The sequence below is a fragment of the Synchytrium microbalum genome (genome assembly GCF_006535985.1).
Source record: "Synchytrium microbalum strain JEL517 chromosome Unknown SmJEL517_scf0061, whole genome shotgun sequence".
In the NCBI taxonomy this organism is placed as follows: domain Eukaryota; kingdom Fungi; phylum Chytridiomycota; class Chytridiomycetes; order Synchytriales; family Synchytriaceae; genus Synchytrium; species Synchytrium microbalum.
This window is the reverse complement of record NW_022158410.1, coordinates 23,843-49,954: the sequence shown is the minus strand read 5'-3', so window position 1 is coordinate 49,954 and position 26,112 is coordinate 23,843. Positions and strand designations below refer to the sequence as shown.

Here is a 26,112-nt window from a genome sequence, read left to right as displayed (position 1 = left end):
GGGATGGCGAATGCGAACAGCATGAGTCCAGATTGAGCGGCTCCAAGGCGTCTTCCGAATTGAAAGTATTGGGTCGTTCTAAAAAATTGCATAATAATGGAGGTCAGAGAGAGCTGTCGATTGTGTAAACATTTAATACCTCAATACTATACAAACGCTTACATGTAGCCAACCGACCAAAGAGCGGACCTTGCCAGGCACGAGGTAAGACAAGTTAAACGATCTGTCATCAGACGGTATACATCGTGTCATTTTTGTTTGGCATCTCAATCACTTACCCAGTCAACATAATACAAATGCTGGAAATTGCGAAATTGGAGCGCCGAAATAGGTCTGTAAAACGAATGTGGCGAAAGAGGGTAAATGAATCACAAAAGTAAAAGGCACGAACGCAGGCCAAGGGCATTGATGAAATTCTCCACACCAGATATTTCCATCAATACACCAATTCTTCACCACACTTACATATTGGGATAATAGGCAACTTCGGCACCTTCATCTCATACACAACAAACCCTACTGCCACAACACCACCAATAGCAAACATGACGATTATAGGTACACTGTTCCATGAAAAATCATGCCCTCCCAAAGTGACAGCGAGCAGTATCAAGACACATGAGACGACTAGAAAGACAGCACCACCCCAATCGATAATAGCCAGCTTTTCCATCATGGTGCGTTCTTGTGCACGCAACGTGACGTATACGAAAATCAGGACACAGATGACTATGACGATAGGGATATTGATGAAGAAGCAGACTCGCCATGATGCGTATTCAGCTATGGCGCCTCCTATAGCTGTTGGATGATGGAAGAAAACTGTTGAGTCGCTTCAGCATTGCAACAGGATACGGATGTTTGCTTCTTACATGGTCCAAGGACATAACCAGCACCGAAAGCGCCAGAGATGTAGCCAGTGTATTTCCCTAACGTTGATTATGTGAAGTTACCTCGAATTTGAGCCTATAGCAGCTTAAGGTGATCGCTTTTCTTACCTCTTTCTCGTTGGGTTGTAATTTCTGATATTACGACGATTGGCATTCCCTATATCAACCTTCAATCAGTTCAATGACCTGACAATTCGACAATTTCTCAGATATTACCGCAAGACAAGCAGCACCAACACCTTGTAATGCTATTGGAGAGCAAAAAAAACCTGATTATGGCTCTACAAACAGGAGCACTTCCAACTTGTAGCACATCACAATACCTCTCGCAACAATCATCATATCCATATTGACCGCTGCTCCACATAGAATACTTCCAAGCATGTACACTAGCACTACAAACCCAAACAAAAGTAATGTTTCACACCACGAATGCCCTGCTTGCTTCTTATCTAACAACGTCAAGCTTACGTCCACCATAAAGAACATTTTTACGTCCAAAGACATCCGAAAGTCTAGACCAAATTGGTAAAAAGGCACATTGTGTCAGGATGTAGGCTGATCCAACCTACACATTCAAGGGAACAAGAGCGATCAGAGTTAAAACTGCAAATCGTGATGCGAAATTCCTTCCGGCTCGGTTACCCAGCCTAATTTCGAAGCATCACCGAGCGATGTGACCAGTTTCGGCAATGCTGTCACGATCATGGACTATTAGAAACGGAATCAAGGTCAAGCAAACTAACCACAATATCAAATCACATCCTCTTTAACTCGCATCCAAAGCACCAGCCTGAAAAACTCACCGCATCAAATGTTGACAAAAGCACAATAAATGCCATCGTAATCACAATCAGTAACACATTGGGAGTCGCCTTCTCCTCAGAAACGACATGTAGAGGGGTCTGCGCCAGCTCAATAGGCTTCTTATCGTGGGTATCCATGAATATGTATGTTAGATTTGTTGCAGAGATATTGATCTGTGGCTGAGCAACACAAAGCCAAATCAAAAGACCCGTCCAGCAAATATAGGCTGGTGGTAGTTTGGCGAGATAAGGGCCGTTGGGATATCTGTTTTCTATGGTGTATATGACAGGCAATAACGTAGTTCGTTTGGGTGTTCGTGTGTTGTGGGCTGGCTTTCGAAACTGCAGTCATGAAGAAATAGGATTTTGTGGCAGTGCAGCTGATAGTTGCCAAAAGGTTCTGAAAGGGATAGTGATGTAATTCAGTGAATAAGGGACTTCAAATACCATGCTTGTTAGGTCTTGCAAAGTCCAAGCGCCTCTAGGTCCAAACTCACAACCTCCACTGTTGCAATTCAGGTTCACGACAGCTCCGTTTCGCCCCACTCTAGTTCAGACACAGAAATCCACCCATTCTCAAACCCGGAGACGTGATCCGAAATCTTCTCTGCTCGAAGGATATCAGACAATCAAACCATACCTATATTTCTGAAAATATATAAATGCAAACAATTATTCAAACTAACAGGCCGACCAAGTTCCAAAACAAGAAACATTGTATGGCTCCGGTAGGACCAGTCTTCTCCATAAGTGTCCCTTTCACCTATACGGGCACAGCACTATCTTTTTCCGCGATGTCTTGCAGAGTCTCGTAACTACTTTCCGAACCAACTACCAGAGTCTTGGTCTCAACAACCTTTGGCACAAGCAGAGTCTCTCTCAAATCCTTGTGTTTTAAAAAGAGCGAGAGTATCAGCAATATGCCGTATAGCACGACATATCCATCTATCGAGAGGCAAAACGAGTTGGAAGTAATATTCATAAAACGAATATTAATAACTCCGCTGGCTTGTTGTTTTGTTCACTTACAAACACAGGTTCGAAAAGCTTTAAAAAACGCATTAAGCGTTAATGTTCGATCAGCATCACCAAGAGAACCCAAGGTATTCAGATCAAAGTCTCCACCAGCAAACAATGGAGCAAGTTGAGTTGGCAGATACAGAAGCCATAGATTGTTTAATGCAGATGTGAAGCCATTGACGCCCAATGCACCTCCCAAGGCCAGATAGAAGGGTGATGCCGATGCACATGTAGAGAGCTCTTCATATGTCGTAGCCACAGATTGTAACGTTATTGCCAGTGGTGGGATCTAAGATTGACAGTAGTAGTTCATTACGATTAGCAAGCCGGGCGTTTCTGGCTTTCAATCAACTGACCAACAGTGCCTCAGCGGAGCCAACGAGCTAGATTTCGGAACACAAACGTCATCAGCATTCAAACATCATGTGAAGTAACAATGAGAAAAACGACGATGCTCTTACCATATAACAAAACACTATCTCCAGCCAGGACGTGTCGCCAACAAAGGTTGACCACCACCCTCCGGCTATGGTAGAGAGAGCAAAACCGGCTGTAACTAATTTTAGGTATTGTCCAGTCCTTGTGATATATACACCGCCCAATATTTGGACTATGATCTGTCGAGGAAAACAACGAAGAGAGTAAGCTGACTAATAAATGGTTCAACTAATAAATCACCGTACAAAAGGTATGGAGGATGCAGCAATAACCAACCCAGAATGAGTAGCGTCTAGCTGCCTCCCGAATTGAAAGTATAGATTCATTCTAAAGATGCGCAAAATAAATAAGATAAACACGTCTAATTGAATGACGATTCAGGCTTACACGTATACACCTGTCAAGAACAAATAGAGAAGAGAAAGTAGAGAATCAGTGACGGTCTACTGCGAAAAGATAAACTGTTCAACGAACTTTCAAACTCGATTCTTACCGCCCCATATTAGAGATCTGGAGTCGAGTGAAATGTCAGTACGACCATTCCAAACCGAATCTCGACAAGACTTACCCTGTCAAAAGAACACAAATATTGGCAATAGCAAAGTTTGGACGTCGAAATAGATCTGAAGAATGGTAACAAAGGAGGTTAATCTCTTATTACTAAATAACTCTTCAAGTTTTCAAACGACAAACTACTTTGAACTCACAAACACTTACATATCGGCATAACGGGCAACGAAGCGACTTTTGACTCATACACTATTAGAGCAACAACCCCAACAGCTCCAACGACAAACATGGCAATAATAGCGGGACTTTGCCATGCAAACTCATGACCTCCCAATGTAATTGCGAGAAGTATGAAGACACAGGAGACCATCAACAGAAGAGAACCGCCCCAATCAATGATAGTCAGCTTCTCCCACAATGTACGTTCTTGTGTCGGCAGTTTGACAAACAAGTGAAACACGATGCAGATTCCAATGCAGATGGGGATGTTGAGGTAGAAGCAGACTCGCCATGATAAATAGTCAGTTATAAGCCCTCCAATAGCTATATTGAGGGAAACGGTGTCAGTTGTGTGGGCGTGTTTTCTGTAATTCATCTTCTCCTTACTTGGCCCAATAATAAATCCAGCCCCTAAAGAACCAGAAATGAACCCAGTATATTGTCCTAAATGTCATGGAAGCGCTTGTGAGCTTGAGAATCTTCCTCGTCAAACATAAGCCTTGTTTTACCTCGTTCTCTCTGAGTCGTAACTTCAGAAAGTATAATAAAGGGCATTCCCTATATAATCTATACGGATAAGTGCAACATTCGAGCGGACTTGGGTTTCAAGCATTTGATAGTACCGACCTCAAGGCAAGCAGCACCAACACCTTGAAGTGCTATAAGAGCACAAAAAAAGGCTTAGAGACATCGAACAGCGTATTTCGGCTCCAAGACACAGCATGATACCTCTAGAAGCAATCATCATATCCATATTTACAGCTCCTCCACATAAAGCGCTTCCAGTTGTATAAACCAGCACTACAACAAAGCGTGAGACTTGCTTGGATAAAGCAGCAGCCAAAAAGCATGTGCAACGTGATCCAATATCTTGATGACATACAGCCAATATAGAGCGTGTTTCTCCGTCCAAAAACATCTGACAGTCGAGCCCAAATTGGCAGTAGAGCACATTGTGTCAAGATGTAGGCCGATCCAACCTTTCCACCAAGAAGAGAAGTTAAAAGAAGAAGACAAAATGTTTCAATTCATGGCGCTTGCGTTACCCAGCCTAGTTTGGAAGCTCCACCAAGTGATGTAATCAACTTTGGGGTTGAAGTGATGACCATGGACTAAGCAAAGATCAGAAAATCAAGTCTGTAGAGAGTGAATAGCACAATTGTACAACCAATTTCCTCAGACTTACACCATCGAATGCTCCAAGAAACACAATGAATGACAGCGTCAAAACCACCAACAGAATATTTCGAGTTGGTGCGTCTTCAACAACAGCTGGAGAGTCCACACTGAGTTGTACATGCTCAGTAACCTTCGCATCGTCACCAGACTCCAGTGGTGGCCCGTCTCCAAGGTCATGATCTTCCATTGCAATCACATTGGGTGCAGCCAAAGGTTCGCAGCCGACAGGTTAGACACAACTCTGGCACGTGCAGATTATATGTTGTTTAGTGAAGGGTGCTTTTGATCTCGCAGGTCTTACTTCCACGTACTCGTGGGCGACATTCCACGCCAAAGTGATTACTACCTCTGAATTTCGAAGATGGGAAGTTTCGCGTTAGAATTGGATTAGAATGCATCGTTTGGACGTGAGATTTATAGGGATCTATGCTGAATTTTGGTGTCTGAGGCTCGGAAGGGCGATGTTTGCCGATTACTTCAAACACTTTTTTCGACTACAACCTGGCAATAGCATCAAGTGTTCTGTTTTTCCTTCGTTCTTTTGTAGTTCTGAGCTTCTAGAACAAGTACGATTGTGATTTAAAACAGCGGCGAAATGAATGTCAGTTTTGCTGAGAATGTGTGTTATAATGCGGCATGCTCATCAGTTCTGTGCCAGTTCAGAATGAGAGGTGACCGTTTCGACAACCTTTTAGTTTGAGATTTTGCTGGAGTTTGGATGCTTAAAGAGTTTTTGTGTTCTGGGGTTCTAATGACACCTTAAACTTGATCAAAACGTCTAGAGTCCTCGACACGTTTTCAGATCTCCAATCCACACCTATATTTCACGTAAACAAGATAGAGCAACCCGACACACATCCCTTAAAGCTTGGCCCGTTCCAAGATTGCGTCTGTTGATGCATTCCCTCCTACAAATGTCTCTCATTCCCCTCTTACGAGGATCTTCACCGCTATCATCCTGTACAACGGGCACTTGTGAAATTCGTTGGTCACCTTCTGTTCGACTGGACTCCTCATCGCAGCAGGTTTAGGATCAAGCATCGTCTCTCGCAAATGCTTGTGCTTCAACAACAGTGAGAGTATCCCTAGTAGTATCCTCAATGGCGCATCAAGTCCGTCTAGGAAAAGAAAGAACGAGTTAGAGAAGGATTTGACTGCACTGGGCGATCCAGCCACCTTTGAGCCTCACTTGTAAGCAATGTTTCTTTCGAAACGCCCATAAAGGATCAAACGCTGACTTCGTTTAGAGCACCCAAACTATCGTAATCAAAGTCTCTACCCAAGACACAATGGAGCCGGTTGAGTTGGTAGAGATAAAGCCACTAGGCATCAAGTATTGATGTTTCACATTGATTCCCATTTGCACCTCGAAAAGTAGCAGTTCACACAGTTTGGGCCAAAGACTGCCAACACAGCCGAATACATGACATCGGATGTACGATATTCAGTCAAGCCAGTCCGTGGCAAAATTATCCAGAATGGTGTGAGGATTGGTCGAGTTGTCAGCTCTCCAAAGTTCGAATGGAGTCAGTCTTACACGACTCTATTCAAAAGACCTGCATAACAGGATTCCTCTAGATGTCATGCAGGATTGAATGGCCAAGAATGAAAGTCCCAAGAATGGGATTGTCTACATCGAAATATGTGAACATCATCATTTCGTATCATTTGATATCTGATAGTCGGAAGTATCGTGTGTTTGCCGATTGGTCTCAAAACCCTCGTCGCAACTCGAGCAAAGGTTATCTACGATTTCTTTTCAACTCATTGTACTCTAGGCCTCCAGATAACTATGATCGAATAAGAGCCGAGATGCAAGTTAGATTTGTTGCGAGGTGGTTGCGAGGATGGTATGAATGATTGGCTTCCTACTACACATGAGTTTTCGACACCGTTCTTTGCGAATTGTGCTAGTTCTGATATATAAGAGTATGATTCAAGAGGAGATCTAATTGATCCACCATTTGCTTTTGGGTCGAACGATGTTTGGATTCCCCATTCTCACTCAGGTCCTGTGTTCTGATGGGGCTTGAATGTGATGATGTCAGCTATAGAAGTGTCAAAAGAAGAAAGGAAATCAGCAGCAACACGAGTATTGAATCTAGATTAAACATTGCGATTTTTACCACCAATGCAGACTATGCAGACGATGTTACTGTCGCGTCAAATGAGAGTGAAATCCATAAGATAAACCTATGCAAGTGAGACCATCAAATGTAAATTCAACTAAATAGTAAATTGACCCTAAATACAGTCCTCCTCCTGCCATGTGCGGCCCGCAGCTTTCTCCATTTCGAGCGAAGTCGATTCTTCACTCTTCCATCAAACACGACAATCGAATACATATAACAACATCGTATTAAAAGTAACAGCTTACAGCAATGTTAACTATCGAAACCGACGAAGCTATGGAGCAACGCACCATGGCTCTTGCTGCACACAAGAAGGCCCTCAAAGATTTGCTTGAAGCCGATTTACCTGTAAGTGTGAAATACGATGCATTGCATTCGACATCTGACGTCGTTTATGTTTGCATTGATTTAATTTTGCTTTTATATTGTCAAATCAATTGATTTCATGCTTGATTGCCATCGAGATCTACGGGCATTTGATGTTGGGATGCGAAGCATCAACGTCCCATGTTTTTGGGCTTTGTTACAATGCATCGAAAGACTCGTCTAACAATATATGATATTCAATATTATTAGGAAGAGGATGATGAAGCTGATGAAGACTACAAGGATATGAATCTTCAACCTCAAGAAGGCGATGTGTGTGGTTGAACTTCGCATGTGCTTGCTGACTGCGCTTCCCATACTAACCACATTGCTGCCCTCTTATTAGGATATGGAAGCCGATGAAGACGAGAGTGAGAATGAGGTAGATGAGGAAGAGGAAGCCGAAGCTGCTTCTGGTCAAGAGGTATGTCCTTCATCCAGACATTGCGGAGGGATAATGTGGCTGACCACCTTCACCACTCTACAGGGCGTCGATGATGATGAAGTATGAATTTATATGGCTATCCAAATCGAATCGATCCTCGTTTTCTGACTTTCAACAATCTCACAGGTCAAGGAACTCATCAACGATGTTGTTGACAAGGACGAATCTGCCGTTCCTCTCCTAATGGAAGAAGCCAAGGTCTTGCGTAGTGGTTATGAATTCGGTGGTGAATACCGTACCGTAGACATGGCTGAATTCGGCGTAAGTCATATGCTGTTCTTCGTCGTTTTTTTTCGGCCTTCAGCACTAATGACTCATACATCCTTTCATTATATTAGAGCGACGACGAGGACGATGAAGAATACAAGGATGAAGAAGAGAGCGATGAAGACGACGAAGATGATGAAATGGGTGAAGGTGAAGATGTTGACATGGACGAGCTGAAGGAAGTCATCACTCAAACTGGTGTGTATCGGGCTTTTCTCATTTTTTTGGATCTATCGTCACAGGCAGACGATAGGCTGATTTCAACCCTGTGTCAATGTAGAATCTACTCCTTCTTTGACCAAGAACGCCATGGGTCTCAAATCTGGAAAGGAACTCAAATCTTCTCACGAAGTTGAAGATCTTGCTTCTGTAATGGAACAGATGAAGGCAGGCGCTGTAGTTGCTCCAGCTGCCATGTAAAAGAGGTGAAAATGCAGGCAAAAGTGAGAAGTTAGAACCGAAAAGAGCAAAGCAAAATCTTCTAGAAAAGATTTTCGTGGTGATGTATCCAGTATTCTGTTTGAGATCCAAAAGAGAGCAAAGTGTAAAAAAGGAATTTTGTGTCTTATAAATGAAACTTTCCCCCCTCAGATTCAGTGTGTTTTTTTTGATCTCGGGTGTTTGCGAACGTTGGACCGCGATTCCCGTCTTGATCTGGCGTTAAATAGCTTCGATACGTGTCAAGTTGATTTGCGACATCCATTATTACTTCGATGGCCTTTTTTTGCGAAAGAAATTGACGAGATTAGCCTAGCATCCCCACACAATGACAGTCTCAGTAGACGCCCTACTCAGCACGACAGGTCAGCCACTAGACTACAAAGAACTAGAACGTCTCCTCCTAAACAAGGATGGTCAAACTGCTCTCCACAAACGTTTCCGAGCCCTGTTTTATCTCAAGGGGCTTGGAACTGAACAGGCTATTGATATCATATCTAAAGGTATGATCATTTGCATGCTGGATTATGAAATTCATGTCTTCTTATTGACCCGTCGTGCTTTTTTCATTAGCATTTACCGATCCATCGGCCCTCCTCCGTCACGAACTAGCCTACGTGCTAGGCCAAATGAAGAACTCGTATGCAAACAAGACGCTGTATACTGTGCTGTCGGACGTTGGAGAGGATGCGATGGTTAGGCATGAGGTATGTTCTGATCAGATCCAATGTTTCAAAGTCCAACAAAAAAAACCTGAGATTTCTTTAACGCATAGGCCGCAGAAGCACTCGGAGCAATCGCAAACCCCTCCGCGCTACCAGTACTCGAAACATATCGCCACGATCCAGTGCGTGTAGTGGCAGAGACGTGCGAGCTGGCTATTGAGAAGATTGCGTATGAGGAGCGGAAGAGCAGGGATGGTGGGAGTGAGGATACGTCAAGGTACAGGTGCCATAGCTTTGAAAAAGGTTTTTTTGGTTATGGTTAACTAAGTCGTTTACTGTTACTAGTATGTATACCTCAATCGATCCAGCACCTCCAAGCACCATACCCAAAACAACAGCACAGTTAAAGGAAACGTTATTGGATTCTTCTCTGCCGTTGTTTGAGAGGTATCGGGCTATGTTTGCGTTGAGGAATAGAGGCGATGAGGAGTCTGTGCTCGTACGTTTTGCTTGGGTCTTGTTTTTTTTGAGGTGAGAACTGTTAGCATCGCCTAACGCAATGCAACGCAGGCTCTCGCAGAAGGATTCAAAGACGAGTCGGCGCTATTCAGACATGAAATAGCATATGTCTTTGGACAAATGCAGCATACGGCTTCTATTCCTTCCTTGATTAAGGTATCCAAGTTCAGCACATCTCGTTTTTGATCCCTTTGGCTAAAGTCAACACCTACCATAGACACTATCGAATGAATCCGAAGAAGGAATGGTTCGACATGAATGTGCTGAAGCGCTAGGGTCAATAGCTACAGATGACTGTCTGCCTGTTTTGCAAAAGTATTCGAAAGATCCTGTGCGGGTTGTTAGAGAGTCGTGTATTGTGGGACTGGATATGTATGAGTATGAGACTTCGGGGGAGCAGTTTCAGCCGTTATAGATATATATGTTATGATGTATAGAGTTACTTTGCATTTTCGTCACTAATTTTGTGTGAATTTGATCCAACGCGGATAAGGCTAGTTCTCACATTTGCACGATGGCCATATACTCATTCGTTCTCAGTTCTTCACCTCAAACGCGCTTTCTGCACCGCTAAGTTGGAGCTTAAATACTGCGCTTGAAATCGTTAAACATGAAACATTTGGTCATCTCGGAGACTGCAGTAAACAGCATCGTTGGAATTGCTTCATATTAGTATACAGGTAACCCAGTAGATAGATACATCTAGTACATTATCAGATTCCAAACTGCTTTTTCTATTGCTCCAGTTAAAGGATCTTAACAACATCCGTTGTATCAATAGTATCAAAATTATGGACTTATGTCAAGTACCTTATAAAGAAGATCATAGTACCGACCGAGCTGCTTCTCGTCATTTCCGAACACATTAAACGTCTGGAGGAGACAGCAGCAAACCAATGTCTCATGAATATGGCTCTAGTCTGTAAAGCATGCAATAAGTTCGGAATGTGAACATCCGAATAGTAGAGAATTCTGGGAGGCGCAAAGTTGGCAAGTTGTTGTGATCAACCACCAAATATAAAGAAACTAGAGCTGCAAGTCTGGCACCTGTTGTTGTGGATAATGTCACCGTTGCTGGCTCGAACGAAGTTGTCTCACTTCACTGTAGAATCGACCGATGGCCGGACCCTCCCTCTTAGCCTTGCCGCTTTAAACCATAGTCGAGAAACCTTGATTAGTTTGACCGTCGACAATGGCTTCTTGATAGACAGTCCCGATAGTAGGTCGTTTGCATGCTTGCGAGAGTTGGCTTACCGGGGTAAAATGGGGCAACAATAGCTTGAGGCCTTTCGCTCAGGATTCACTCATGTCAGCGCCGCTATAGACCCAAATCCCCCTATAGATGTAACTAGCTTCATAGCTGTAAATGCATCGACCCTGGTAGATCTCCTCCTTGTACGTCATAGACGGTCTCCCGGCCAGTCCTTGGTGAATTAAGTGAACTTGCTGTCTCGATGATATCTTCAGACAATGCTCAAAGAGGAGATCTCAACGCCCTTCTGAAATCCGTCGGCCATAAACTTACGTTTATAAGAATCTTGTATCAGCAGGACATTTTGACTCTTCCACCCTTTGATCCCAGTCTGGTGCCAGAATACGCACGGAATCTGGAGCAGCCTGAACTGGAAGGATTTGACGGAGCATTTGACGAGAAGATGCCCATGTTTAATCAATTCTTGCATGATATAGTCTCAGACTTAGAGAAGCTTGTATTTTTGACTACACGACCAAGGAGGGGATTGATGTTGATATGCTATTGGAAGCTGTAGAGAAGCGACGTAGTAAAGCAAATGCTAAACTCCTCCGTATTATGGAAATAGCTGTGAAATTCCGTGATCACATGAGCGAAGAAAGGCTCTCGTCTTTGCTGGATAGAGCCATCAGGTGTGACTCGATCGAAGTCGTAGCATAGTTAGCATTGCCAAACGGCGTAGATCAACGCGCCAAATGTAAAATTAGATCATAGTAAAATGAATATGTGTAGATGAGGGAGAACTGTGCCTGGTTATTGTTCTCATGGTCGAAAATATTGGCATTCAATGTTGAGCGACGCATTTCGCATTTTTGGTTACTCCGACGTACGGGCATGAGATGAGATGATTTAAACCATGAATGTGAACGTAGATCTATTGATATACCAGACCTCCGAATCTTCAGTGTATTGTGATTGGTGTGTTTTTGCTTTGTTTGCTTGGTAAAGGGAACCGCTTTCGATTCGACGTACCATGCATTTGATAACGTAAGACTGAAGCTTGTCAAAGAGAGATCACTTCAAGATTAGCCAGGCTACTCGAACGTCCTATTGGAAATGGACTCGACATCTCCCAATACCGATAATGTGCAGCAGCAGCAACAACCTCAACGAGTGTACCCCAAACGCCTTTACTCGGAGGGTGAACGCAATCGCCAAAGGCCGACATCATTACCAGTACCACAACCAATAGGATCCACGATTCCCGTACCTCCAGAACGGAAACGTCGAGCACCGAATGCTAAAGGTTCAATACAGGTCCAACATGCAGCTGAACAAAATCCGGATTGGATTCCGCCAAACTTTGATAAGCGGTCGCTGGCTCCCAACTGGAAGAATGGGACCTTGGTGAAGTCTTCAAGATCAGCTAGCAGTAATAATTTGTATCTGGACATTGCAACTGCAAACGTCAATGGGCAGTCTCTGTACAACAGCAGCAGTACAAGCCCATTATCACCACGACCACCAGGCAGTGCTGGATCGCCACGATCACCTTTACGTGGTCCTAGGTCTCCGATAACACCTTTGAAGGATGATATATCTCCTAGAGTCACGTCGCTTCAACAATCGCCACTGATTGCACCTGTAAATGTAAACAACGGTGCTGCAATAACCACCGCACAGTCAGCTGTAATGCGATCTGTAAACAGTGCTCCTGTCATGTCTTCACGGGCACCGGTGATTCCACCACCACGCGTAAACAGGCTTTCTACAGGAATGCCGTCTCCACGGTCAACTTCTATTTCAGCTTCTATAAACAGTCATGCTATTGCTATACCATCTGCCTCGAGAGTACCTTTAGTGGAATCTGTAAACAGCCCCGTTATTACGTCTTCACGGGCATCTGTGATTCCGGCACCTCTAAATACTTATGCCGTAGCCATTCCGCCACCACAATCACCTGGTAATGCAACATATTTAGATGTTCCGTTTATAACAACCACCAGCCCAACAACTATCGCATCAAGCTCTCGCTCAACCAACAGACTATCCATTCCGCAATCACCAGCACCTTCAGCATCGCCATCATTATCACCATCATCACTACATATACCATCGCCAATATCACCAAAGTCACCCACGTCAGATGCAACTTCTCCGACAACGACCACGTCTCCAACATCTCCATTAAACAAACCACTACCGCAATCACCAGCATCACCGAAATCATTTGCATCGTATGATCGCGTACCCACTGCATCGCTCAAGTATTGGATGGCGGATGCCATAGCTGCTGAACAAGGAACCATAAGGAGTGTTTGTTCGAAACCGAGTGACGAGTCGCTGTATATGAATCTGCCCACCCATCGATTCTCGCAGCAAATAGTCAATATGCAGGGAATGAAGGTTCCTGTGGGACAGCAAAGTGTCCTGCCGAGTAAAGTAGAAGTGGCAAGAGATGAAGGATTTGATTTGCAATCGCCGGTTACGGTAACGCCACGAAAGAGTCCGTGGCGTAAATCTACTGGTGGTGTTGAGTTGAGTTGGAGGGATCTCAATTATCAAGTTCAAGTCGCTAGTGGCGGTAAACATATTTTGCACAATCTGAATGGGACAGCGAAGCCTGGTGAATTGTTGGCTATCTTGGGTGGTTCTGGTGCTGGAAGTAAGTTGATATTTGATGAGTACTGCGATGCAAGAGAACAATCCGATAGCTCACAATGAGCAATTTCATTTAGAGTCAACACTGATGGACGTATTAAGTGGTAGAGCAAAAGGTGGTCAAGTAGCCGGAGACATTCGGTTCAACAATTATAGAAGTGATGCTACATGGTGCAAGTCTATTGGATATGTACAACAGGAAGATATCTTTTGGGAAGCTCTGACTGTTCGAGAAACATTGGTAAAGAATCTTTTGTTTCAGAACAAATTCTGTTTCTGTGAGAGTTGACCCTTTTTCGCTCTGCAGAACTATGGCGCTCTCCTCAAACTGAGTGAAAGCACAACAGCAGAGGATCGGGCAGCCCGAGTACAAAAAGTTGCTCAGCAAATGCGACTGCTTGACTGCCTAGATTCCAGGATTGGTGATTCGCTAGCTCGTGGTATATCTGGTGGTGAGGCAAAAAGGTTGAATATTGCTATGGAGCTTTTGTCAGAACCTGAGATTATGATGCTGGATGAACCTACTGTAAGTGCATTTTCGCTGAAAACCAAGCAAAAAGGGAATGGTCTTAACTCGAAAGATATCAGTCTGGACTAGATGCATTCAGTGCCTTCAACGTCATCAACCTGCTACGAAGTGCTGCTGTGGAAGGGCAACGAACAGTCATGGTTTCTATTCATCAGCCTAGAAAAGAAATCTTGGACTTGTTTGATAAGGTGTTGATTATGGCTCGTGGTCAAGTCTTGTTTTTCGGAACTGTAGCAGGTAAGCTCAACCAACGTTTTTGCGGTTCGTGAGTTTCAAGTGGACTTACCGTGTCTTGCTGACCCTTTTCAGCCGCCGCAAGACATTTCTCCAAGATGGGACATCCAGTGCCTGTGTTGACAAACCCTGCTGATCATTTCCTGGTATGGCTTCAAAATATCTTGGGACTTTTTCAAAGCATATACTCAAACGAGCACACCTTTCACAGGACATGGCGACATTCGACACATCATCACACCGTAACCTCGAAATATCAGCCACACGAATCAACCATCTGGCACTTGTTTGGAAGAGACGATTCGATCAACGAGTCTTCCCACCATACGTGACTCCACCGGAAACTCGTTTGAAGACAGAAAAGAGGTCGATATGGGCCTTCCCGGTTGTTAACTGGTTGTGGAGAGTGTCCCTACTCATGTTCCGTCAGTGGAAGATATATTTGAGAGACAGGCCGCTTATTATGATGGGTTTGATATCTAATTCGATATTTATCATGTATGTGTCGGCATTGGTCGTATTTTTGGGTGCTGACTTTTGGGGAGCTTTGTCAGCTGCAAAAAATTGCAAGAATCATATCAGTGTATTGTGACGCAGTGAACTAATCATCTTACCATGCCCTTTTGTAGTCTCTTTGGCATCCTATGGTCAGATATGCCATTAAATCAAAGTGGATCTAAATCCCGTCTTGGATTCTTCTTCATGTTTGGATTGAACAGATTCTTTACAGCCATTTTTGGTATTGTGTTGAAGATGCCCCTGAGGCTGAATTTGTATATGAGGGAACGGCAAGCTGGGATGTATGATGGTAGTATGGCGTTTTGGGCCTTGGTACGTTCACGACGGTTCTTGCTACTAAAAGGATCAGCAAAATTAGGCACATCGTAATACATGATGCTCATTTCACTTCAAACTTTAGTACTTCGCCACATGGGTTCAATACCTTTGGCTCACTACGCCAACATTGACTGCAGTTTACTTCCTGTAAGTTTGTCTGTATTGTTGAAAACCTTTGTATTTTGGCTCGTAACGGTGGAAACATCCCACTCACTTTGTTTCTACAATAGTGTTGGCTTACAGAGAAATCTGGCATCATTTTTCATATATTTCCTTGCTGGAAATCTAGTATATTTGAGCGGTCATACCTATGGGTGTTTGTTCGGGTCATTGACTGGGTCCGTCAGTGGATCACTGACGTGGTCGTTGGTTCTTATTGGAAGTACGTATACGTACTTCATTATTCTTTTTTGTGTCGACAAGTAATTTTACCCGCAAACAAAAAAAGCCTTTCCCTTGGTTGCCCATATCTAACGCGTATACCATTGATTAGTTTTTGCTGGATTCGCTGGTTATGTCACCGTACCTACAAGTATACCGAAACCGTTACTGATCGTATCATGGCTTGATCCTCTATTCTTTGGATTCCATGCGTGGTAAGCTTAGCAAGCTGGTTGTCTTGATTTTGATTCCTTTGATTATCAGTTTTTGGTCAGTAGCAGTATGCTCATTCTAACCGTCCAAAAACATCATATAGGGCTCAAACAGAATTCACAGGCTTAAACTTCACCTGCATGACGACCGACCACGGTTGTCTCACAGGCGGTGAAACTGGTGAAACCATCTTACAGTCACTATCACTATACTCCATGTCTACAAACGTGGCTATAATGATGCTTGTGATCGTGATTTTCGTCACGGCTAATTTGGGGCACTGGGCTTTTGAAAGAACTACGAGACCACCGACCGCAAAGACGATTGCGCCCAAAATGTTTGACGGACAGGAGGGTAATGGTGCAAAGGGGAAATATCCTGCTTTGGCATCTAATATATAAAGGGGAAGGAGGACTTTGTATATAGTGTTGAGACGTTTGTACATAACAAGGCAGGAACTTGTATATTGAGCACGCTGCATAGGCAGCAATGGAGTCGCGATCGTGAAACGTTTTTGTTTTTGTTGGTCACCACCAATCGTGTGTAATTGCACATCATTCACCTAACTCAAACGAGTGAAATGAGATTTGTCCGAAAGCGCTTTCAGCTGAATGGAAATTGTTTATCACTGAAATATTTCACCTGGACGAAGTTCCGAAGTCCTGAGACTAGGTTGCGACAATCAGCTGACGGAGAAGCGTACGAAGAGAGCCACAGAAAGACACTGGAATATCTGTGTTCCAGCTTCCAGTAAGTTGCGCATACTTTTATGATTCCCCTCATCCTTCATGCAGCGATGTCTGATCAACAAGTACAAGATAATTTTTTTGAATCACATAACCAATCATTAACTTTCGGATCAACGACTCTCGGTGTAGATACTCGGTGGATGCTTTCGCATCTAAATCTCGTTGTTTTGAATCCAGATATACTCTGTGTAATCTGAACCATTCGATAAAACAATTGGCAGCCATCCAATCGATTGATCGGATTCAAACAAACTTTCATAAGCGGTCGCTGGCTCCCAACTGGAGCGCTATAACCACTTCACGGGCAACTGTGATACCGGCACCCGTAAACACTCCTGCACCTGCAAATACTCATGCCATAGCCCTTCCATCCCTACAATCAACTGTCATTGCAACATGCTTGGATGCTACACTCATAACGACCACAAGCCAAGACTGCTGAATATATCGGTCTCTCCTTCTCTCTGTCGAGCCCGCACTTTTATCAACAAAAAAACAATGTTCGAACTGCTGGGCTATATGTTGCTGATTGTGATTTCGTTTCGCTACTACTCTGAGGATACAAAGACGACCACCAGGTTGTTGAGCCTGTTGCTTCAGAGATATTTAATGAACGGAGGAGTCACAGTTGGTTGTCGGAAATGTCGTAAGGGGAGTGAGTATTTGCATTCCCACCAAACGTAAACGATTACAACTTTGTATACGTTCTTGACACTTTTCAATGACATACAGTACTTATGCAATTCAAACGTTGCTGTTGTGGGGCTTTCAGCCAGTCTTTCACATGATTTTTGCTGCTCAATCCCCAAAGTCCGAACTCTTCCTGACTGTTTAAACCGATGTCCTGAATGAATGATATACTAACTTGACTACATTTGAACTATAAATACACCAATAAACCCCTCCTCCTATTCTACAAATTCCCATCCACCTGTATAAAGTCCAGCCCCCTCGCAACCGGCACCAAATCATTCTCCTTCAACCACTCTCCACTATATATTTTCGACAGGTAGCGATCACCCGAATCACATAATATCGTGGCTATAGCTCTCGGAGCAGCACCAGACTTTTTCAGGAGAAGCGCAAGTTTGCAAGCACCGACAAGATTGAAGCATGCACTGGTTCCTAGGAAGAGGCCTTCGTGTTTCAGGATGTAGTATGCCATTTCGATTGCTTCACGTGCTGTTCCTGTTAATGCCTGAATTGTGAAGGAGAAAAAAAGTGTAGGCTGCCATTAGAAATACTTTTGTCGAGACAACGGCAGACCCAAACACAAAGCTTGTACTTACACCATCAAGCTTAGCTTTCTTAAAGTTCTCCGTAACTCTATCAATCCCAATACCCTCCAACCCAGCATCACTCCCCTCTAACGGCCGCAGCTCACCCGTCCTGACATAATGATATAGATGCGACGTCGGAGGATCCATCAAAAAACACTTTATCCGAGGATCCTGCCCCTTCAAATACAACGACACACCAGCCAGCGTCCCGCCCGTGCCAGCCGCACATATAAACCCATCAATCTCCCTCCCAGACTGCACATACATCTCCGGTCCAGTCCCCTCATAATGCGTTGCATAATTACTCAGATTCTCAAACTGGTTACAAAAGAATGCGCCTGGAGTCTTTGATGCGATGGATGCAGCGACGTGGTAGTAGTGCTGTGGGTTTGTGAAGGGCACTGGTTCTGTCAAGACAACTTGAGCACCGAATGTGTGGAGCAGGGCACGTTTCTCGAGTGATATTGTGCGAGTCATGCATATGATGCATTTGTAGCCTCGTGAGCGTGCTATGAGGGCGAGAGCTACGCCCGTGTTTCCGCCTGTTCCTTCGACCAAAGTACCAGCTGGTTTTAGCTTGCCACTGGATTCTGCATCTGTGATTATACGAAGGGCTGCGCGATCTTTGACGCTGCCACCGGGTGACAGGAATTCAGCTAGTTAGATGTGGGGTTAGCTAATGTAATGTCAAAAGTTGTCGGCAGAACATTGAGCTCATAATGTCAAATGTTGAACATCCACGTCAAAAGACGCAATTGTGGCATCAGACAAGAGCATAAAGATGTTCAAAGCGTGATTCCACACGTTGCCGTCCGGTTCATCCAAGCTTCCAAGTTGTAATGCAGCGACAACACATCACAAACAGCTAAATCACGTACCTTTACCGAAGATTCTGACACCACAGAGCTCGGTTAGGGACTTTAACTCTATCAGCGGTGTCCTTCCAATCGTCCCTGGCAAACCAGCTCGCACATCCATTCTTTGCCAACTTCCAAATTTTTGAAAATCACGACGATCGTAGCTACGGAGAAACCCACAACGAACAGAGAGGAATACAGTGGAATATCTACGTGGCAATAGCAGGCAAGTCGTGCTCTCCATATAATTCCATTTGGTGCAGCGATCGCATATCTGATCACCGTTCAAAACATCAGTACTGACATTCCCGCATTGCAAAAAGAGCCAGACATTACTCTTCTTTGGATTAAAAGCTTGTTTGACTTCATAATGCTATCCTCTTTGCTGGAATCTATTCATGTTGGATACAGATCTACTGTATGATGAAGCATTCGAGATCTATCTTACAACATTAGCTCAAGCATTTTTTTTTGGTGGATTCACATAGGTATTTGCTGCAATCGGACTACGAGAATACACCAAATCTGGATTTGAACGTGCTTCTCTGTCGTTTACGCCGGGTGCTTTGGATAAGGACCTCAAGGAAAAGACTATAATTGTCACTGGTACCAAAGGCTTGCTCTTACTGATTGCATTGAGTATATGGCTCCACATTTTTTGATTTAGGTGCCAACTCTGGATTAGGTTTCAGCACAGCCAAGGAATTCGCTCAACGAGGTGCCAATGTCTTGATGCTATGTCGAAACCCTCAAGCTGGTGCGAAAGCTAAAGACGAGATTGTTAAGGAGACTGGGTATGTGACGCAATGGAAAAAAAAATCCAGTATGTATCCCTCAACCATTTCTGACATTCAAACATTCCCTCCCTTACAAACAGAAACCAACACGTCCAAGTCGCGATATGTGACGTGTCACTGCTCCACTCTGTAAAATCATTCGCAGACTCGTTTGTTGCAGAACACAAGCCCCTGCACGTTCTTGTAAACAATGCCGGAGCCATGTCTACGAAACGGGAGCTGACTAGTGAAGGGATTGAGACTAGTTTTGCACTCAATTCTTTAGGAACGTATTTCTTGACGAGGTTGTTGACTCCTGTGCTGGAGTCTACCGATGATGCGAGGGTCGTTACTGTGTAAGTTCATTCTGCTGATATAAGGGGCGGCGGGTTGGTCGATAGTGAGCCTAGCCAACAGAAACCGGCGAAAAAAAGCCGTTAACACTCTGATTGGATGTTAACTCATTTGACACAAACGACTCTACATGTTAGATCATCAGCTGGAATGTACAACAAAGCACTTGATGCCGATGACTTGGAATTCGAGAAACTGAATCCATATGATGGTGTCATGTCGTATGCTCAAGACAAGAGGCGACAAGTCGAAATGACTAATGTAAGTTTCCAGTATCGGTATGACAGACGTTATGACCGCATTGGCGTAACTTTCCTTTACTTTTTATTAGCGATGGGCAGAAGAACAAACCACAAAATACGGATCTGGCAAAGAAAGAGTCTTGTTTTATACAATGCATCCATGCTGGACTGAGACGCCCGGTGTTGAAAAGTCGCTTCCTGGATTTTATAATGCTTTGAAGGTAACAATTAACTTTGTCGCTCGTACTTGTATGACGACAAAAAAAAGCACATTTTGCCTGTGAATCCACATCTGCTGGCTTACCACCACACATCCCAACACACAGAACTCGTTACGAACACCACAACAAGGCTGCGACACAACAATATGGGCATCCATATCGGACGAAGTGCGAGTGAAGGCACAACCAGGTAGTTTCCTGCAAGACAGAGCACCGGCAAGGCAACATCTTATTGGTGCTGGCACACAAACTACGAAACAGGAAGTTGACAAGTTTATTGAGAAGTGTGATGCGATTATTGAGAAGGTGCTGGGGCCTGGTGCAAAGACTTGGTAGTTGTGAGGTGTATGCTGTATTTTTTGCATTAAGAGATGTCTCTTTACCAAAGGACAAGCTCGTGTTTACCAATTGTTGAATCAAATTATTCTTGTTTTTCGAGGAGAATCTCTGTGGGTTCTAGCATTCCGGGTTTGGGTGCTGTGTATCAAGCCTTTTATATCTCATTAGTGCCATCCCCATCTGCTGGAGCTTTCGCCCGACTATTCGCAGCACGATCATCATGTGACATTCAATACAAGACAATATTTGAGCAAAAAGTGTGCAGCTCTTTTCTTTACATTCTGATACCTTCTTTCTACTATTCTGTACACTCTACTAGTTGAGTACGGAAGTCGTTAGTAGTATAGGCCGTCTCCATTTCTCCGGGCTTGGGACCGCTGCATTACCTATGTTCAAGAGAAAAACGTTGCGAGATAAAAGTAACTCAAATATGATGACGTGGAGGTTTCCTTGCAAGCCAGAGCACCAGCAAAGACAATATCTTCTTGATCCCGGCACCCGAATCTCGGAAGGATCCCAAGTCTATGAGATATGAAACGCTGTTATTGAGAGCCACTGGTGCAGCGACTCGATGGCTGCGTGTCTTGAATATTATATGTATTGTTATGATGCATTAAATCTCTTATACAAAAAGCAAAATGCACTATGTTTGCATCATGTTACAGCATAAGCACTATGTTATCTCAAATGTTGAATGTATGACTTCTATGGGTTCTATAAGGGAATGTCCTCTTTTGATATACAGGCCGAAGCAATGGTTACTATAATGTACAATAAGGTAAAAGCGCCAGACATAACAGACGTTGAAGGAGACGCTATCTCTTTCGAGATACTGATGGTTCCTCCTATCACAACACTTGTCAGAATCACTAATACATAATGAATCACATAATGAATCAAAGACAAACACATACACTCAAATTCCGTATCGGTTTACTGAGTGCGTCAATAGTACGACTATGCAAACCCAAACGTCCATGTAAGCCAAAAAAACACCCAGGACGCGATGAATATGCTACTATCTTACTTTGTAGCAGAAACCTCCTTCTGCCTCGCCACCTGTCTCGCCTGCTTGGCAGGATCCATCTTGAATCCAAGTTTAACTTGCTTAGATTTAGACATTGATGATGGTTGGAGCAAGATTGTTTTCTTTTCGTCTTTTCTCTTGGCTGTCGTTACAAGAAAAGGCAGGGATGGTGAGATGATTGCGGTGTGATATATCACCATAGCCGTGGATCCAATCATGTATCTCTCATCACCAAAAAACAACCAGTGTTGCCTCGCGATGGCTTGACATCATTTACCTTCCTCTTCAGCCCTCCTCTTAATCCTATCCACAGCATTCAGCCTCTTTTCTTCTTGCATCTTCTTCTCCTTGTATACTAGCTTCCTCCATGATGTAACAAGTGTCGACTCTTGTGGTTGCGACGACGGGTTGAGCTTCAGGTATATTTTCTGCCATAGTTCGTCACAGTCTGGGATGATATCTGGGTTTTTCCTTTCGAATGTTTCTAGCTGTTGTTTGACGTTAGTTGGAAGTTTTGGGCAAGGCATGAAGGATCAGATATCATCGTCGAGGATACGAAAAATACCAGCAGGAATTAGGAGGACAGTGTGGAGGGGAGAGCACTTGCCTGTTTCTCTGTAAAGTTGACCATGATTGGATATAGTAAAGCGTAAGGTACTAATAACAACGAGAAAGTTAGCATGTAAACACATGTTGGTTGTAACATGGTGAAATTGGGTGTTGCGAATAGTGCGATGTGCCAATGACAACGATACGAGGAAGCAATGTTGATCGGAACCTCGTTGAGAAGAGTCCAAAACATGCGTGTAACCACACCTCTACCTCCTCATCACCAACCAAATCACCACTTTCCCCACAACTCTCAAAATCCGATGGTTTCCAAATGTTCATCCGACACTCACCTCGTCCAACATACGTATTCGACAGTTCTATTCCCAGTGTACATGTCAGCAACTAGAAATACCTGACGAATCCACCAACAAAGAAACACTCACGAGGTATTCTCATCAATTGTTTCTGGCACAACTCGACGAGCGAAAGCACCCTTTCTACCTTCTTTACGGGGGTTGGAGTGCGTTGTGGCGCTACTAGAGAGTACTTTACTTTTGATGTTGCCATTCTCTATATGTTATGAAGTGTGAATGTGGTTGTGCATCAGTGACGCCAATCGGGATTCAGAGGAGACTTCACACGTCATTTACACGAAAGGAGTGTGTTATGGCACGCTTTCATGGGTGTATTCGATATGATTCGTGTGTATCACGTAGTTTACCCCGCAACGCCAAAAAATCCACACGAGATGAAATATTCTATTATGAAGCCAACCTTTTTATTCGTCTATAAATACACCACCCCCCAACACCAAAACACATTACAAAAGATAATCAGTCAAATGCGTACAGTCATCTAATATCGTAGCCGTTATCTTCATATCCTGTGGATGCGACAGAGCAGATCCAGTAGCCCGTCTCGTTTCCTGATCTACAGGTTGCACCTCACTCGACAGCTGCGAAGATGATGCTGGATCCATGATTTCAACATCGAGGACGTTGATGTTACAGTTATGATGTCGGAAGGAATCCATTTGTGATAGGTTGCGGTGGATTAGGGAGGACATTATGATGCGTAGGAGGCGGCCGTGTAGAATAAACCTGCATGTGAAGGGAGTGTTAGAGCTCAATGTAAAAACGAGACCATGCGACACTTATATATCACTCACACTAGATTATCCTCCTGCCTCGCCCGTATCAAGTTATAGATGAGCGACACGGAGCGCTCTTCCACCACAAACGGCGATTCACCTCCAGGAGCACACGCCTCATAGTCTCCTTCATCCCAATTCCGGAGCAGGGATTCAACATCTTCCGTCGCAGTTGTACCTTCCCAAGCACCCCACGATATTTCAGCTAGATCTGGGTTTTCAAACCAGGTGGCGGCTGGGTGGTGTTGGCGCACTATTTTGGCTGTTTCTTGTGCTCGCTAAGTAAAAAGCAGAGTGTGTTGTTAGTATGAGTTCGGCTATGCACATGACGTGTAGTTGACATGCCTTCAGGTTTGAAGTACCGACGAATTCCTAATAGAGAAATTGCATTCAGCATACGATTGTAGATACTAATCGGGAATCAAGGTACTTGCCACAGTCTCAGTTCTCAATCTCTCGGCGAGTGATTTGGCTTGAACCACACCACGTTCGTTTAGAGGCAAATCAATTCCTCGTCCTAAGAACACGATATTAGCGCGACTGATGACATATGCAGGAAGATGCGTTATCTAACCTTGTAGCAGCTTCTTGTAGTTGGCACTCGTCTCTACATCACGAAAAAGAAATGAAGGAAACATCAAATCTTCGTCGTTTGAAAACACACGATTCAAACAGTATAAAGTACGGTACCTCCATGTCTACAGAGCACCAGTCTCTTCATAGAATGGCTCGCCTTTGATTGCACTGGTCTCATTGGAAGTGGATTCATCTTGATTGCTATATGAAGTTACTGGTTTTTGAAGTTTGGAAAAAGGTGGAGACTTATTAAGAGAGAGAGGAAGAGAAAGAAATGAACCTTCTTCGCATTGTATTGCTGCACTTACGAAACACGGCGTGGACGCGTCACTTACGCCATGCACGGACTATTACCACAAATCAATTTGGTGGAATATTCAAGGATATTAATGTCGACCCAAGCAACCTGTAACGATCTATGTTGTGCACTGCTGTCTTCTTTTATGGTATGAATGTACTCAACTTTAATCGTCTTCTTGTCTCATTAGGAAAAAGGAACCTGACGTTCGTGGTGTGAACTCTTCGTTGAAACACCATCACACACAGCACGTCCTAATGAAGCTTTGTCTCGCATAGACTTTTTACCATCTCTATCTCAGTACCAATCGCTATACAACAAGAATGAAATCAAAGTCAATGGAACTGTCGCTAAACAAGTCGTTGATCTGGCAGTCGACTCGCTCAACACTCCTAATCCAAATCTAACTTCTGATCTTGCCAAACGTATGTGTAGGATGAGGGTTGTGATATTCAATTTGCCAATGCATATGCTTCTTGGGTTACTAATATTTGTTTGCATTCATTAGTGTGCTCACCAGATGATATGGGTATACTTGGAACCGTGATGTGTAATATTAGTAAAGGTATGTTGAGTGGTTGGATGTTTGATTGGTTTAAATGTTTTTTCTGCCCCTTGAACGTAAAACTATCAACTAAACCACGTCTCATATCTAGTAACACGACCTGTAGGCCTCGCACTCTTCAAAGCAGGCACAAATCTCGGCGGCCTAGAATGCGAATTCAGATACGCCATGTATCTCTCACGAGGTACTACTCTCGTCACGGTTTGACCACGACCATCCCGGCTTTTCTTCATTTTTCGCTACATATAGGAACTCCAGAAGAATCCAAACTCGCCAAACACCACATGGAATCACTCGCCTTAAAAGGCTATCCTAAAGCACAGACCTGGGTTGGAAGTGCTAAACTATCGACAAATGCATCAGCTGGTGTCGAATTGTTGCGCAAGGCAGCAAGTAAGAATGATGTGGATGCGTTGATGGCTCTTGGATTCATGTTCAAGAATGGGAATAAGGTGCCGAGGAATCTGAAGCTTGCGCACGAGTATTTGATGAAGGCTCATCACTTAGGTATGTGCTGTAGTGTGTGAATGTAGTGTGTGGATTGCAATCTTGACAACTGCGCTGGCTTTTGTTTCTGCACTTTGTTTTCGCAGCATTTGACCCTAATTCTATCATACCCATTGTTTTACACGCACTGATACATCTCTCTTTACTAGGAAACGTCGAAGCAACATACGGCCTCGTCCTAATATACCGCGACCCAGATATGAAGGATATGGAGAAGGCCACCATCATGTGCAAACAAGCAGCCACAGCCGGCCTCGCAGCAGCCCAACACGATTACGCAAACATGCACTTATACGGATATTACCTCCCGAAATCGCTATGGAAGGCCATCGAGTACTTTCGTATGGCTGCGACACAGGGTTTTACGCCGTCACAACTGAATTTGGTCAAGATATTTAATGTGGGGTATAAAGTTGGTGATGAAGAGGTTAAAGCTGATTTGAATGAGGCGCGGAGGTGGTTGGTTGCGGCTGAGAAGGGGTTGAGTGGAAGTGTTAGGGCGAGTGAGGCGATGGAGAATGATGTGAGGGAGTTGAGGGAGCTGTTTGATGGAGAGGTTAAGAAGATTGCGGAGAGGCAGAAGGATGAAACGTGTGTTGTTATGTGAGATAGTGAGTTGGTTGATGTTGGTGTACGACAACGCGTAAGAACGTGTAGCAAAGTAGTAGAGTATTCTCC

General features: G+C 43.9%; 6 protein-coding genes across 6 annotated transcripts; 4 read left to right on the top strand and 2 right to left on the bottom strand.

Moving 5' to 3' along the window:
• Positions 1-9,038: 9,038 nt before the first annotated feature.
• On the top strand, positions 9,039-10,309 carry SmJEL517_g05834 (uncharacterized protein; the record flags this gene model as incomplete). Its single annotated transcript, XM_031171760.1, has 6 exons — positions 9,039-9,213; positions 9,284-9,417; positions 9,486-9,652; positions 9,721-9,874; positions 9,946-10,050; positions 10,112-10,309. 6 exons carry the CDS (start codon positions 9,039-9,041, stop codon positions 10,307-10,309), a joined length of 933 nt encoding a protein of 310 aa, XP_031022267.1.
• Positions 10,310-12,202: 1,893 nt separating this feature from the next.
• SmJEL517_g05833 (uncharacterized protein) lies at positions 12,203-16,342 on the top strand (the record flags this gene model as incomplete). Its single annotated transcript, XM_031171759.1, has 11 exons — positions 12,203-13,751; positions 13,825-13,988; positions 14,055-14,273; positions 14,336-14,513; positions 14,586-14,656; positions 14,722-15,059; positions 15,140-15,341; positions 15,430-15,494; positions 15,578-15,729; positions 15,841-15,943; positions 16,045-16,342. 11 exons carry the CDS (start codon positions 12,203-12,205, stop codon positions 16,340-16,342), a joined length of 3,339 nt encoding a protein of 1,112 aa, XP_031022272.1.
• Positions 16,343-17,603: 1,261 nt separating this feature from the next.
• SmJEL517_g05832 (uncharacterized protein) lies at positions 17,604-18,948 on the bottom strand (the record flags this gene model as incomplete). The annotated part of the gene is made up of 3 exons (XM_031171758.1): positions 17,604-17,888; positions 17,980-18,626; positions 18,849-18,948. The coding sequence occupies 3 exons, from the start codon at positions 18,946-18,948 to the stop codon at positions 17,604-17,606; spliced, it is 1,032 nt and encodes a 343-aa protein (XP_031022273.1).
• A 249-nt stretch (positions 18,949-19,197) lies between these two features.
• Positions 19,198-20,756, top strand: SmJEL517_g05831 (uncharacterized protein; the record flags this gene model as incomplete). The annotated part of the gene is made up of 7 exons (XM_031171757.1): positions 19,198-19,245; positions 19,316-19,433; positions 19,495-19,621; positions 19,705-19,959; positions 20,095-20,218; positions 20,289-20,420; positions 20,526-20,756. The coding sequence occupies 7 exons, from the start codon at positions 19,198-19,200 to the stop codon at positions 20,754-20,756; spliced, it is 1,035 nt and encodes a 344-aa protein (XP_031022270.1).
• A 2,402-nt stretch (positions 20,757-23,158) lies between these two features.
• Positions 23,159-24,257, bottom strand: SmJEL517_g05830 (uncharacterized protein; the record flags this gene model as incomplete). The annotated part of the gene is made up of 6 exons (XM_031171756.1): positions 23,159-23,438; positions 23,507-23,766; positions 23,814-23,860; positions 23,919-24,005; positions 24,063-24,095; positions 24,179-24,257. 6 exons carry the CDS (start codon positions 24,255-24,257, stop codon positions 23,159-23,161), a joined length of 786 nt encoding a protein of 261 aa, XP_031022271.1.
• Positions 24,258-24,338: 81 nt separating this feature from the next.
• Positions 24,339-26,041, top strand: SmJEL517_g05829 (uncharacterized protein; the record flags this gene model as incomplete). Its single annotated transcript, XM_031171755.1, has 7 exons — positions 24,339-24,472; positions 24,553-24,575; positions 24,641-24,787; positions 24,871-24,927; positions 25,019-25,111; positions 25,177-25,434; positions 25,584-26,041. 7 exons carry the CDS (start codon positions 24,339-24,341, stop codon positions 26,039-26,041), a joined length of 1,170 nt encoding a protein of 389 aa, XP_031022261.1.
• Positions 26,042-26,112: the final 71 nt, after the last annotated feature.